Source organism: Anomaloglossus baeobatrachus, chromosome 5, assembly GCF_048569485.1.
Source record: "Anomaloglossus baeobatrachus isolate aAnoBae1 chromosome 5, aAnoBae1.hap1, whole genome shotgun sequence".
Classification (NCBI taxonomy): Eukaryota; Metazoa; Chordata; class Amphibia; order Anura; family Aromobatidae; genus Anomaloglossus; species Anomaloglossus baeobatrachus.
The window spans coordinates 456,270,187-456,284,835 of NC_134357.1; the positions used below are offsets into that span (position 1 = coordinate 456,270,187).

At 47.9% G+C, this 14,649-nt stretch overlaps 2 protein-coding genes across 3 annotated transcripts in view; one reads left to right on the plus strand and one right to left on the minus strand.

Moving 5' to 3' along the window:
* Positions 1-14,649, minus strand: part of RTF2 (replication termination factor 2) — a 95,862-nt gene that overhangs the window by 20,940 nt on the left and 60,273 nt on the right. For both annotated transcript variants that reach the window (XM_075350573.1, XM_075350572.1), the window contains exon 5: positions 12,073-12,151. In XM_075350573.1, the coding sequence (XP_075206688.1) occupies positions 12,073-12,151 (79 nt within the window). The remainder of the gene's footprint in view (positions 1-12,072; positions 12,152-14,649) is intronic.
* Positions 721-10,019, plus strand: LOC142310318 (putative beta-1,3-galactosyl-O-glycosyl-glycoprotein beta-1,6-N-acetylglucosaminyltransferase 7). Its single transcript, XM_075347833.1, has 4 exons — positions 721-796; positions 4,884-5,906; positions 6,505-6,600; positions 9,225-10,019. Exons 2-4 carry the CDS (start codon positions 4,940-4,942, stop codon positions 9,443-9,445), a joined length of 1,284 nt encoding a protein of 427 aa, XP_075203948.1. The 5' UTR covers positions 721-796; positions 4,884-4,939; the 3' UTR covers positions 9,446-10,019.

Below are 14,649 nucleotides of genomic sequence, written 5' to 3' on the forward strand. Positions count from 1 at the left end.
TTTTTTTTTGCATTTTTGCATCTGTCATAACCCATTTCTTCCCTCTTGAATGTCCCCTGCACACGCAGCACAGAGGACTCTGGTGGATTACTTCTCTGGCCAGTTTTGCATAAGCAAAATATACAAAAACTTACTAGCAAAAATCTGCAACCACGGAGCAGGTGTGAGACACCGGTACGAAAAACGAGAGCAGGAGACACGCACAAGGTAAGATACTGCCATCCACCCACACATGAATTTATAGTGATATCCCACTAAAATGCAGAAAGCTTCCTACACTGCCCTGTGTGACAGGTAACCAATGTTATCAGCCTGTGCCTTCTATGTGGGTGACTACCAATGACGCCAGCCTTAAGCCTCGTCACCTTCTTGCTGTTGCTCTTAAAGCCATAGTTGCATAGTTTGGCTAACAAAGGAGTTCTTTAAGTGTCAGTCTATACTGTAATACTGGCATTCTGCTCCTGACCTGGGAACGCAGGACAAATATCTGTTTATGTACTGAAAACAAGGATAGAAGAAATTCATACGACCCATCAAAGATTTCTACGAGTGTACTGGGATAAATGCTCATTAATGTGCAGCATCTTGGAGATGTGAGGGTTGCTGTAGCATTGCTTTCCATTTAATGAAACCCAAAAGGACGCAGGAGTGGTCCCAGGGGCCGGCAGATAGGAAATTTCAGCTTGCTTGGAAACGCAATCTCAGCTGCTGATACCTGACACAACAACCACCTCCGATCATCAGAAAAGTCTGCAGCACGGGAGAGTCTATCCGGGGGATGAGGACATCTGAGCGGGTAAGTGAGGACCTGAGCCCTCCTGTCATTATATCCTAGTGGGGGCACTGATATAAACCACAAGGAGAGAGGTCATCAGTAATGCACATATGTACATCATCATCAATGTCTGGAAAATAAAATCTCAGAAGTAATGGTCCTCGGGAACCTCTTACTGTATATTAGTGGCTGAGAGCATGAAGATAATGAAAGAGCTTATATAAGGCTAGGCTCACACATCCACTGCCCTCCGTTGAGAACTGTTGGGGGTTTCTGTCTGTATCCCCCGCTCGCACCCCTAGAACACCAAAAAAGGGCTGAGAAGCAGAGGGCAGAGAAGTCACCGACACTCTGCTGACACCATAACTGCAGAGTGCAGACCTCACCTGGTATTATCAGCACAGACACTGCGCTCGCCGGGAGCTTCCTGGTGGAGCACCTACACACCGCCTTACATCACCAAGCACAATGCTGAGCGTCGGACAGTGTGGTGTAAAGCCGCCATCAGACTCTGGAGCAGTGGATCGTGTTCTGAGCAGTGAGGGATCACACTTCGCTATATGGCATATGATGGATGAGTCTGGGTTTGGTAAATGCCAGGAGAACGTTACCTGACTGCATTGTGCCAGATGTACAGTTCGGTGGAGGAGAGATGATACTAAATCTACACAACTTACTTTCACTGAGCGAAAATATTAATCCTTTAGTATTCAGGATATTTTGGACAGTTGTAGATTCCAACTTTATGGGAAGACATTTCTCTGTACCCTATCACTATGCCAAGGGCACAAGGTCCATAAAGACATAGTTAAAGGGAACTTTTTGGGGAAGAACATGACAGACGAACAGAACCTCGACCTCCAATACCTTTGCGGTAAACTAAAACAGACTGTGACCCAGCCTCTCCCCAACATTAATGGCTACACAAATGCTCTTCTGGCTGTATGGGCAAAAATTCATACACCTCCAAAATTCTGTAGAAAAATCTTCCAAAAGTGGAAATGGTTATAGCAGCAAAGGTGGACGACTTCATATTAATGTCCATGGATGTAGAGAGCACAATATTTTGCCTACGTCCTGTATGAGATGATGGATATTCCTAACACCCATTCCCTGTTCTCTATTTCCCATATGAATATTGTAGATCCGCTATAGTGAGTGTGTCTGGTGGTGTAAGACTGACCGATTTCTAACCAAGCCAGAGTAGGTTTACACATTTTTGTAAAGGACTGAAGGGAAATACATATGATGTAGATAAATATGTTGGCAGAGTTCAATGTGGAGAACTGTGAATGCAGCTACAAATGTGACTTGTAGGTGAGAATTGTGACTGCAGCTAAGGCTGCTTTCACATCAGTGTTTTTTTCAAATGCGGCATGAATGGGGGTTTTTTGCCGCAAAGCCGGATCCTTTTGTGACGACATGGACTGTTAGTGCCTAGCATGGGTTAAGTTTCTTAAAATTCAGCCAGACATGATAGTTTGTTTACAAACGGGGGAAAAGCCCCTCATTGCTTCTACAAGACACTTGGGAGTCTAGTGTTAAAGTTCTTGTTGACTCATGTAATTGCCTTGGCCAGTGAAGGTCAGACACCCAGACAAATCAATTATGCGAACCTCCCATTGTATTACTATGTTAATTGCTAGATGCGATGTAACTTAGGTGTCTCTCCCTCGTCTCTGTCAGAGACCATTACTACTAGGGATATTTTGTATACGGCTTGAAATCTAGCCAATAAGAGCCCAGTCTTATCCACCAATCGTGAAGACCCCAATGGTCTGAATGGAGAGCTCAGGGGTATAAGGAGGACTGTCCATTGCCCGGGTAGAATCTTGCTACATGATACCAATCTAGGATCTGTGGATCCGATTGGCAAGCCATAACTGAACCTGGATTATAATACTACATGGACTTCAGCATCGAATGCAAGGATTCGGGTGAGATATCAAGGACTACCTAAGGAAGGAATCCAGTTTGGGACAATCCAGTCACCCGACTACAGACTTTGCGGTCCTCAGCCAGCTTCCTAAATCCGGCATTATTCCGTTCTCGGTGGGTGCCCGCCAAAAGCGGGGTACTGCTGGTTTGGAATAAGTAGCCCTGGAAGCTCTGAGGCACGGACATTCTAATCCTGGGTGAGCCAGCGGAAGGGTAAGAAACTGTTGCCGGTTACATTCTGTGGTTTTGCTGGTTATGTGCCATATGCCGTTAATTGTTTGGGGGATCCAATAAAGTCTGAGTAGTGTTCCACCCACAGTTAGAGGTCGGGCGTTCAGTTGGGATGAGCCCCGGGCCATGCTGTCTTTCTAAAGGCGGCCAGATCAACGGCCGAGAGCACCCAATGACCCCCGTGTCTCCACACCTTTACAAATGCGTTGTCCTTCATATTGCGGCAGTACCTGCAATGTAGTTCAATGAGCGTCGGAGCCTGCTCTACCAGAAGTCACAGCTTCTGAAAGTAGTTCCTCCCCTATGTTTTCTAAAACAGCAGAGCTAGATAGACGACAGAAGACCAGGATCGTGGAGGGGTGAGAGGGAGTAATAAAGATGGAGTCCCTAAGTGTGTGTGTGTGTGTGTGTGTGTGTGTGTGTGTGTGTGTGTGTGTATTTATTTCTAATAAAGTATTTTTTCTCTGTGTGGTGTCTTTTTTTAACCCTTTATTGGAGATTCTTAATGGCCAGGTCAAACGTGGCTTGACATTAACTATCTTGGGCTTGATACTAGCTGGTAAAACAAAGCTGGTATTAACCCCTTACTACCTAGCGTGCCACCCACCACCAGGGACGCTGGAAGAGTTGGATACAGCGGCAGAAGATGGCGCCTCTATGAAAGTGCGATTTTCTGGGGTGGCTGCAGACTGCAATTCACAGCGGGGGGGGGGGGGGGGCCCAGAAAGCTTGGGCCACCCTGCGCTGCGGATTCCGGTCCCCAGATGCCTAATTGTACCTGGCTGGACTCAAAAGTTGGGCGAAACCCATGTCATTTTTTATTTTTCTTTTAATTTCATAAAACTAATGCAATAATTAAAAAAAGGGCTTACGTATACTTTTGGTTCCCAGCCGGGGACAATAGGGAGCTGTGGGCAGCCTGTACCTGCCTGCTGTACCTAGCTAGCATACAAAAATATGGCGAAACTCACGTTTTTTTTTTTCTCTTTTTAGTTTTTGGGCAAAAACAACAACAAAAAAAAAAAAAATAAAAAGGGGCTTCCCTGGATTTTCCATTGCCAGTGAAGGTAACACCAAGCAGTGTGGGTGAGCAGCCAGTAGCTGCTTGGATTACCCTTAACAATAGAAAATGCACACACTTTTTTTTTACCCCTAACCCTAGGGTTATTTTTTTTTTTTTTGTTTTTTATATTTATTTTTTAAATTCATTTAAAAAAACAAAACAAAAAAACAAGATGGACATGGGCTTCGCTCATCGAGCAAGCCGAGCATTTTACTGCTCACTTATCCCTACTCCTGACCACACAGCTAGCAGAACAAGTTATCAGACCAGCTGACTTCAGTGTCGGCCGATTACTTGTTCTGTGTCCCCCTTCATCCATCGCAGAGTGTGCGGGCTGTGAGGTCAGCTGAGTTCGTCCGGCACTGGAGTCGGCTGATCTGAAGTCCGTTAACCTCACAGCCCGCACACGCTGCTATGGATGAAGGGGGACACAGAACAAGTAATCGGCCGACACTGGAGTCAGCTGATCTGAGGTCAGCTGAACTCCTGACCACACAGACCGCACACGGTCACATGTGATCGGCAGCAGGCAGTGACTGCTGTTAACCTGCATCCACAGCATGTGCGGGCTGTGAGATCAGGAGTTCAGCTGACTCCAGTGCCGGCCGATAAATTCTGTGTCCCGCTGTATCCATCACAGCAGCCATAAACAGTAGAATGATCCGGTAAAATAACAATTGAGGTTGCATGCGTTGCACATTCAATTCACAGGATCCGGCCATATACGGTTTGTGGTTTTTTGCCGACCGGCATAAAAATGCTGATTTGAAAGCACCCTAAGGCTGTGGATAGAGAGATATTTTGGAATAATAATGTAATACTTTAATATTTTCTTCAATATTTTTCTTATTGGTATAATTATTTTTCTTTCTGCAGGATCAAAAAGGAAACGAGCCAATGATGCTGACGACAAGATCCCGGCAGAGCAGACAATGAGCCTCCTTGGATGCACCAAGTCAGGGTTCATGTTATGCGTCGGCCTTTCTATCGTCCTTTTTGCGATTAACAACATTAACCAGCTGGAGGACGGGCAGAGCGTAGAGGAGGAGATCAAGGAATGCGGCTTCTATCCTGGGGAACTGTGTAAAGCCTTATTCGATGGGAAGCCTGCCGCCCTGGTGGTGGGAAATATATGTCAAGAAGCCTTGGGCCCATCCAGAGAAGAAGGCCCGATCCCACTGCAGTCCAATTGCTCCAACCTGGTAAATGAGCTGCACTTTATAACCACACCACTGTCGCTGGAGGAGGCGGACTACCCCTTGGCATACATCATGACCATACACAAACAGCTGGACATGTTCATCAAGTTGCTTGTTGCCATATATGCTCCGCAGAACGTGTATTGCATCCATGTCGATCAAAAGTCTTCTAAGACATACAGTCAGGCAGTGCAGCGACTGGCCAGCTGCTTCCAGAATGTGTTCTTAGCAACCCAACAGGAGACTGTGGTGTACGCAGGGTTTTCACGGCTACGGGCAGACATCAACTGCATGGAAGATCTGGTCCGCTCTGACCTTCCATGGAGACACGTCATAAACTTATGCGGCCAAGACTTCCCCACGAAGACCAACAGGGAGATCGTCCAGTACCTCAAGGGCAGATGGAACAGAAAGAATTTGACACCGGGCGTGATCCAGCCGCCGCACATGAAATACCGCACACAAGCCACCTACAAGGAGTTTGTCCATATGGGGAAGTCTTACGTGTACCCCACCAAGGAGGAAAAGACCGGCCCCCCACACAACATCACGCTCTACTTTGGAACGGCCTACTACGCCCTCACCAGGAACTTTGTAGAATTTGTGTTGACGGACCAAAGGGCGAAGGATCTCCTAGAGTGGTCAAAGGACACGTATAGTCCAGATGAGCACTACTGGGTGACCCTCAACAGGCTTGAAGGTGAGATTTTCAAATAAGCCTGAAAAAACTTTGTTGCCCTAATCCAGATTCACCTTGAATACCAAGACCAGAGGGGTCTATGCTCTGTAAGGGCGAAAACTTGTCCTGATATAAGAGTTCGCACAGCTGTGGGTTTGTTATATTGTAACCAATCTGTGATACACAACCAGGATGAGGACACATTGCAGCAGATTTATAATGCTGATGTATTCAGTTTATGGAAGACTATTTAGGCTGGAGACAACTTCAGCTTTGGGTAGTATAAAGTCAGTACAAGCTATCCTCTGTGTTCACATCCAGCTACAGCAAACAGAGATCTTGAGGAAAGTGAGGAATTAAAATGTAAAGCACGGTTAAAAGGAGAAAACATGGCTGTTTTCTCCCAGATATAGCTCCACACCTGTGCATGCGTTGTGTCTAGCAACCTACTGAAGAGCTGTTTCTGGGAAAAGGCAACCATACGGGGAAAAAAACCTCTGGATTCCTCACGATCTGTAATATGCAAATATCTATGTAATATGCAGGCAACAAGTAAAACCGCTAGAACCTTCAGACTTTTGGGTTAGAGGGCCTTTTAACTGTGTTGTCTATTTTTCAGATTTTCCGGGATCAACCCCACACGCTGGCTGGGAGGGGAACATTCGAGCTGTGAAATGGAAGGACCAGGAGGGCATCTCACACTCTGGCTGCAGTGGTAAGCTTTTACAATCTTCTGCCCTCGGATCATAATGTGGAGGGTACAAAACATTAGGGCAGGGCCAGGATACATCAGTGCATGTTTAAAGTCAGACGTGGCCATTCACTATTACAGAAATGTACTATGTTTGCGTTAAAGCAAAACACCTGCATTTTGGATTTTTTTCAGCACCGGAGTGGTGCTTTAAAGCCAGGTCCCCAGCTCTGGTATTATAGTCACCCTCTGACTGCTTCATCCTTTTTCGGCGTCGCTCCGGTCCCACGGCGCCATCTTGTGTCCGTAGCATCTGACTGGACAGAAGAAACATCACAAGCCCCCAATGAAAGTCTGTGAGAGCCACAACGAGGCTTTCATAGACCTGTATTGAGTTGTGACCTATGGAGCGCTCCATGAAACACTGGAGCTGCTGGCAGTTCATAAATCGCCAGCGAAGAAAAGACGACGCCGGAGGGCGAGTATAAGCAAGGTGCAGGGGACTTGCATTTAAAGCACCATTACAGTGGTGCAATAAATAAAAAATAAAAAAAAAAAAAAACTGGAGTGATGCTTTAAAGAAACAACACCCTGAGCTGTTCTTTACACAAGGTCTGACATAGAGAGAATCCATGTGTAACTGCTCCTCAGGCCCTGCTGTGGGTACGGCACAGTATCAGTCTTTCCCGGGAGTGTTTGCTTGGCTTTGCACCTCACTACATCTTCTCGATGCCACATCTCATTGGCATCAAGTGGCACAAAAGCTGTATACCCAGGCTGTCGTCTTAAAGAGAACCTCCTCAAATCCAAAACTTATTGGTAGGGTGCGCAGAAAAGAAAGACAACTGCAAAGAGGAGATTTCTACAAATGTCTAACACTTTGGGTCCATCTATTTTTTGCCTATTTTACTTGCGTTCGCCTGTCTTTGTTCTATGTTCATTCTTATGGAAGAGGTTTGGAGGTTTCCAAATTATTTTGTCCGATTCCTCAATTGCTGCTTTATAAAGTCAATATTTTTTGCACAAATGTACCCCAGTCCCTCCTCCCGAAGAGGTTTTAGTTTGGTTAGCTTATAGTCACCAGATTTGGTTTGGTTAGTTTAGATTTGGAGAGCTTATAGTCACCAGATTTGGCCCCTACAAGCTGCGGCCACCACCAGTGAGCCCTTATATACAGCATTTCAGAATACTGTATATAAGAGCCCAGGTCGCTGTGAAGAACTTAAAAAACACCTTTATAATACTTACCTGGGGCACAGTCCAGTCCGATGGGTGTCGCTGCTCTCTGGTCCGGAGCCTCCTCTCTGCGGTGATCTCAGTCCTCCTTTTACGTCATCCACATTAGTCGGCAATGAGGTCCTGCACATGCACACTTTCATCTGCCCAAAGTATTGTAGTGCGCATGCGTTCTTTAACCTTCCCTCGCGCATGCGCATTACAGTACTTTGATCTGCCCTCAGCATGGCAGAGCAAAGCGCACCTGCACAGGACCGCAATGTCTGCATGTGTGGATGACGTAGAATAAGTCAACCACAGGGGTCTGGGTAGAAGGAAGACTGCGATTGCCGCAGAGAGGGGACGCCGGACCCGAGAGCAGTGACACCCATCAGACCGTACCACCCCTCTAGATGAGTATAATAAAAGTATATTTCACATTCTAAACAGCCACCTGGGCTGATATATACAGTATTCTGGAATGCTGTATATAAAGGGGTCACCCTCAAGTGATGAAATCGGGCCCTTTGGGTTTCAATTCCTCAATCTTTAAGCTCTGCGCTTGCTGGTGAATAGGAGCAGTCAGTATTTACACCCCACCTCTCCAACATTGCTCTCAGCTGAGGCTAGGTTCACATTTCCGTTAAATTGTATCAGTCACAATCCGCGGCTCTGGTAAACAACGCAATCCGTTTGGCGGATGCCGTTGTTTCTCATAGACTTGTATTAGTGGCGGATTGCGACTGATGACCTTGCGTTGCATCCGCTGCGTCGTGGTCAGTCGTTTTTGGACTGACCGCCAGGTGGGAGCAACGCAGAATGTAACTTTTTTCGGGCCGTCAAAATGAACGCACCGCGCAGGAATCTGTCGCCATCCGTCAAGCTTGTAATGTATGTCTATGGTGCTGGATTCCTTACGACGGAATCCAGCGCTGGATTCCGTTATGCTCTACTGAGCATGCCCAGCATGTTTGGCACACCCACTGGGCTGTCCCAAACACAAACGGATCATGACTGATCCGTCAAACAACGGACGTACAGCGGATGTAACAGACGCGACGGATCAGTTTTTTCATAGGATTCCTGTGAATGGAATCCTGTGAAAAACACATCCGTTGCATCAGTTGACATCTAAAAAACGACGGATTTGTCGCTGACTGACCTGACGGATTTAAAACAACGGAAATGTGAACCTAGTCTGAGGGTTTGTCACAGTATCCAGTATTGACAATCCTTCCATACATTTTCCCTGCATATAGCTTAACCCTAGAATGCATACCTGGGGCCTCGCAGGCCTGCTAGGTTACTTGTTTTCTATGGTGGATTTCTATGGTTGCGTGTTCTAGGGTTAAAGAACTGGATACAATTGTAACGAACCCTCAGATGAAATATAGTCTGAACGTTTTCACCTATTTGTCCCATTCCGCTCTTAGGGCACTACGTCCGGGATATCTGTGTGTACGGCCTCGGAGATCTGCGCTGGTTGATCGAAACTCCTCACTTATTTGCAAACAAGTTTGACCCGAGTCGCTACGGCCTGGTCACCGATTGCCTAGAAAGACATTACAGACGGCGGGTCCTGGACGGGGCGGAGGTCCCGGTGAAGCAGAGCTGGTATTTGCAAGATGAGTATTCTACACAGGCATTAAAGTGATGGCGTCCACCAGAGGGGAAATGCAATATGTCCTTTGAATACATGCAAATCACATCTGTATGGGAAACAGACGGCCGTGACCTTGTAAATCCCAGAAAATCCTCAGGATTCCGATAACTTTATTAACCCTCGATGGGTGATCATAAAATGCGACATGGACAGCGGATTAAGGAAGGATCAGCCACGCAATGTGAAAATACACAGTCAGCTGCAGTAACAGGACTAACAAAGGCCAATCACATCAGACAAGAATACAGCGAGCTACTTCAGAGCATAGTCCGGGCAGCGGTGCGGGGTCCGGGGAGCGGACGACAGCACAACCAAATTTCAGCACAGGTATCCAAACAAACAGCACCATTCTGTTCTGATCAGACTCAAGTATTATTTAGGCCACTCCAGATCCACGCCGCACAGGTCAATAATCATACTAATACCCTTCATCAGGATGACAACGGGGAAGACCCATCAGAGAAAACACAGTGCCCCGCATGGGAAGCCCAAGGCTGGATTCCCTGACTTACATCCTTTATTTGAGATTTATTGATCGTCTATGCAAAATTAAATTAATGGAAACCTGGATAATAAGTATGATATACTGTATGTAGTTTCTATGTTGCACCAAAAACAAAGTAATGTATGTACACAGTGACTCCACCAGCAGAATAGTGAGTGCAGCTCTGGAGTATAATACAGGATGTATCTCAGGATCAGTACAGGATAAGTAATTGTGCCGCCCCCTTGCCAGCAGCCGGCGCTGCTCGGATCCGGCCCTGCGGTGGGTGGCTCGAGGGTCGCCGGACACGGGGGTCTCGCGGACACGCCGAATAAAAGGGGGGACGTAGACGTACGGGCTAGGCCGTATTAAGTTCGTAACACCACCCACGGTGTGTGGTGAAGCAAGACACCACCGCAGCTGTTGTGGGATACCTGGGGGAGATGTAGTGGCAGCTGGATGTTAACCCCTCCGTGGGTAGGGATGGTTGCCCCGGGACCCAGTGTCTTTGTGCAGGGTGCTAGTTGGATACTTACAGTAAGTAGAATCACACGAGTCCTTTTAGTAAACCATGGTGATGGTGGCCGGCCGCCGCGGCCAGTTGCATTCAGGTTCCCCTACCCGGGCTGGTGGTCACTGTCCTTTTCCTCTGCACTGACTGTGTGAATGGTGGACTTGCTAGTCTGGAGCTCAGGAGTCCGCTCCTGGCTGGTTGTGGCCTGAGGAGCCGTGCCTGCAGACGCTGGCCCGTGGGATCTATGGGCCCTGGCGGTGACCTCTTATCCCTATCGGTGGGCTGTTGTCTTCTATGAGGGACTCTGGGTGGGACAGGACCTGTAATCCTGGCCTCAATTGGTTAATTAGCTAGGCCGTTGGTTCCGGTCCTGGCTTCAGGGTCCGAGTACCCCCTTTTGTGCTACGGTTTCCGGGTCGGTTCCCCGTGTCGGTACCGGAGGGCTACAACCCTGTCCCGGTCCACCTCGGTTCTGCCAAGCCGTCTTCCCGTCTCCCGAAGACGGAGACCACCATCTGCCACCTAGCCAAAGGCACTAGGGCTCCTACCCTGGTACCGTTCAACTTGAACTCTCCTGCTGGAGCTACACCTAGCCCCAGCTTTACTCCTCTCAACTTGAACTTCACACAATAAACTGTTTGTTTTCCCGCCCTGGGCTGTCTAGACCCCTAGGTGGGTGTGTCCCAACTGCCTGGTCCCGCCCACTGGTGTGTATCTTTCCCTAAGGGGGGGTGACTAGGGTTTCAGGTCGGCTGTGAGATACCTGGTGAGGGAAAGGTGTTGTGCGGGGGCCTAACTGTGACTACCTGGCCCTGCCAGGGCGTCACATAATGTAATGTATGTACACAGTGACTGAACCAGCAGAATAGTGAGTGCAGCTCTGGAGTATAATACAGGATGTAACTCAGGATCAGTATAGGATAAGTAATATAATGTATGTACACAGTGACTGCACCAGCAGAATAGTGAGTGCAGCTCTGGAGTATAATGCAGGATAAATAATGTGCACAGTGACTCAATTGTTTATATGTAGAATATACTTGGATCATTAAGTAAAATACGGTCCTTCTACTACTTAATGCCACTATATATTTATTTGCATAATAATAATTTTTAGCCACAATTGTGCATGTTATCGGATTCCATGTAACCATTATTTCTGCACTCTCAGACCCTGGACAGGTTTGTGACTAATCGTAACATAAGCGAGACCTATCAGAGCGCCTTTTGACTAATACCATGCAGGGCTGTGATGACTCCACCACCAGGGAGCGATCCCAGAGGAGGAGCCGCTAATGATCTTACAGAACATAAATAAAGGATTAGTAACAAGAAACCTTAGCGACGGCCCCGGGGGAAAGTCCCACCGTTTACACCGTGGCTAAACCACTTTGTGTTCTACCATAATGATCGACCTAGATACAAAGTGACAGGGCCATAGAGGAAGGGGATACCGCTGAGCAATGGGGGCTATACAAGCCATGCAGCATTGCCCTGGGAGTCACCATTCTGCACCTGCCTTCATCAGTAGACTAGTCTCCTAAAATACTCTGTGCTGCTTCAGTACAGCGTGACAACACATGCCAACAGCAGGGGCAGACATTCCAATAAGACTCCTACCTTATGGCATACGTCAGTCTTGATCTCTTTCAGCGCCCTCTCGGAGAATACGCAGCCGCAGCGTCTCAGCACGCAGAACCTGGGAGAATCGCAACACATTACAGGAAACACACCTGAACAATAACTTGCCAGCCAGCCATGATAAAACCCCAAAGCTCCATAATGCTATGTGCACACATGGCAGATTCATTTTAGATCTTTCAGAGGATGGCTGTTTTTGTACCAGGTGCATGGATCTCTCCAAACCCCATCTAGGTGTATGATCACACCATTACGCTCCCAGCAGTGTTACCAGCACTGGGGTAGGGCAGGACACTAACAAATGGGTCTCGTGTACGGCATGATATGTAGCTCGCCCTGTAGTGTAAGGAAGGGCTGGCTGAAACAGAGCTGAGCGTTATCAAGTATGTACGGAACAGGACACACACAATTTAGTGCTGATTTATAAGAAACATTAAAAATCAGAAATTGCCTGTAATGCCATGTCATGGCCAGTAGGTGTCACTGACGCTGTGCTGTTGTCTGAAGACGCTTCACTATGAAGTAAGGCTAAGTTCACATTTCCGTTGATTTGTATCAGTCACATGCGTCGCTTGACGCATGTGACTGATGCGCTGTTCAACGCTGTACAACGGATGACAAAGAACAGAATTCTTTGTCGGATTCCGTTGTGTGCGGGGGGCGGAGTTCGGGGGCAGAGCCGAGCGGGGGGCGGGGCCAGGCGCTGAGGATGTCAGTAGAAGTGCTGCGGTCTGCATGGCTGGGGACAGGTGAGTGTGTGTATCTGTGAGTGAGTGAGTGTGTGTATGTGCATGTATGTATGTATGTATGTATGTATGTATGTATGTATGTATGTATGTATGTATGTATGTATGTATGTGTGTGCACATGCAAAGTGTGTGAGGGGGCGGAGCCGAGCGGGGGGCGGGGCCAAGCGCTGAGGATGTCAGTGGAAGTGCTGCGGTCTGCATGGCTGGGGACAGGTGAGTGTATGTGTGAGTGAGTGAGTGTGTGTATGTGCATGTATGTATGTATGTATGTGTGTGCACATGCAAAGTGCGGGAGGGGGCGGAGCCGAGCGGGGGGCGGGGCCAAGCGCTGAGGATGTCAGTGGAAGTGCTGCGGTCTGCATGGCTGGGGACAGGTGAGTGTATCTGTGAGTGAGTGAGTGTGTGTATGTGCATGTATGTATGTGTGTGTGCACATGCAAAGTGCGGGAGGGGGCGGAGCCGAGCAGGGGGCGGGGCCAGACGAGGGTGTCAGTGCTTGTCTGCATGGCTGGGGACAGGTGTGTGTGTGTGTGTGTGTGTGTGTGTGTGTGTGTGTGTGTACATGTGCGGAGTGCGGGAGGGGGCGGGGCCGAGCGGGGAAGTGTCGGCCTCCCTGCACACGTAACCAGCCTAAATATCGGGTAACAGCAAAGCACCCGATGTTTACCTTGGTTACCCGATATTTACCTTGGTTACGGGCCTACACAGCTTAGCGCTGGCTCCTTGCACCGTAACCAGGGTAAATATCGGGTAACCAACCAAAGCTGGTGACGTGTGCAGGGAGCCAGAGAGCATGCGCAGCGAAATCCGACGGATCTCGCTGCTCAAAAAACGTTACATGCTGCGTTCCCCCCGCCCGGCGGTCAGTCGTTCCACGACTGATCAGTCGGGCGGAGGGTGCAACGCAGCATCATCAGTCACAATCCGCTGCTCATACAAGTCTATGGGAGCAGCGGAATCCGCTAAACGGATTCCGCTGTTTACAAGAGCAGCGGATTGTGACTGATAGATTTTAGCGGAAATGTGAACTTAGCCTTAACCACAGACGGGCAGAATCAGTGTCCGCTAAAGCTGCTTTCACACATCTGTTTTTTGCTGAGCGGCACAATACGGCGCTTTGCAGAAAAAACGCAACAGGTTTTTTTTGCCGCCGGTTGCGGTTTTTCCCCATAGACTTGTATTAGCGCTGTATTGTGCCGCATGGCCTTGCGTTGCGTCTGGTTTTTGCCGGATGCGGCATATTTAGCCCATGCGGCGGCTGGATGGAATGTTGCCTGGCACTTTTTTTGTGCGGCGAAAAAAAACGCATGCCGCGATTTACAATGCAAGCCTATGGACGCCGGATGCGGCATCCCGCGGCAAAAAACGCATCCGGCCACCGGATGCGTTTTATTGCACTGCGCATGCTCAGTATCAAGCCGCATCTGTCAAAAATCGGACGGGCCACATGGAAAAACGTATGCAACGGATCCGTTTTTTTCGCCGCATTCGTTGCATAGGTTTTTGAGCCGGATTGAGTCGCACTGCAAAAACCGGATGTGTGAAAGCAGCCTAAGAAGCCTCTGTGTCAGGCTACATTTTATCTATTAACAACAAGGTCTGAAATTAATATTCACTGCTAATAAAATTCAAAACAACATTTGAGGAGCAAGGATTGTCCACAAAAAAACAGTGATTTCAATAAGTTTTATTTCTGAATAATTCATAAAAATATGCATATCAATGTTAAAATCAATAATAATAATAATAATAATGATGCTTCAACATGAGGGACGATATATAAGCAAAGAAGGGAATTTTGTTTACT

Bases quoted from the DNA above. Each gene is read 5' to 3' on its own strand.
- LOC142310318 (XM_075347833.1), top strand. From the start codon at position 4,940: ATGAGCCTCCTTGGATGCACCAAGTCAGGGTTCATGTTATGCGTCGGC. The intron at 5,907-6,504 runs GTGAGATTTTCA...TCTATTTTTCAG, and splicing joins GACCCTCAACAGGCTTGAAG to ATTTTCCGGGATCAACCCCA. The intron at 6,601-9,224 runs GTAAGCTTTTAC...TTCCGCTCTTAG, and splicing joins CTCACACTCTGGCTGCAGTG to GGCACTACGTCCGGGATATC.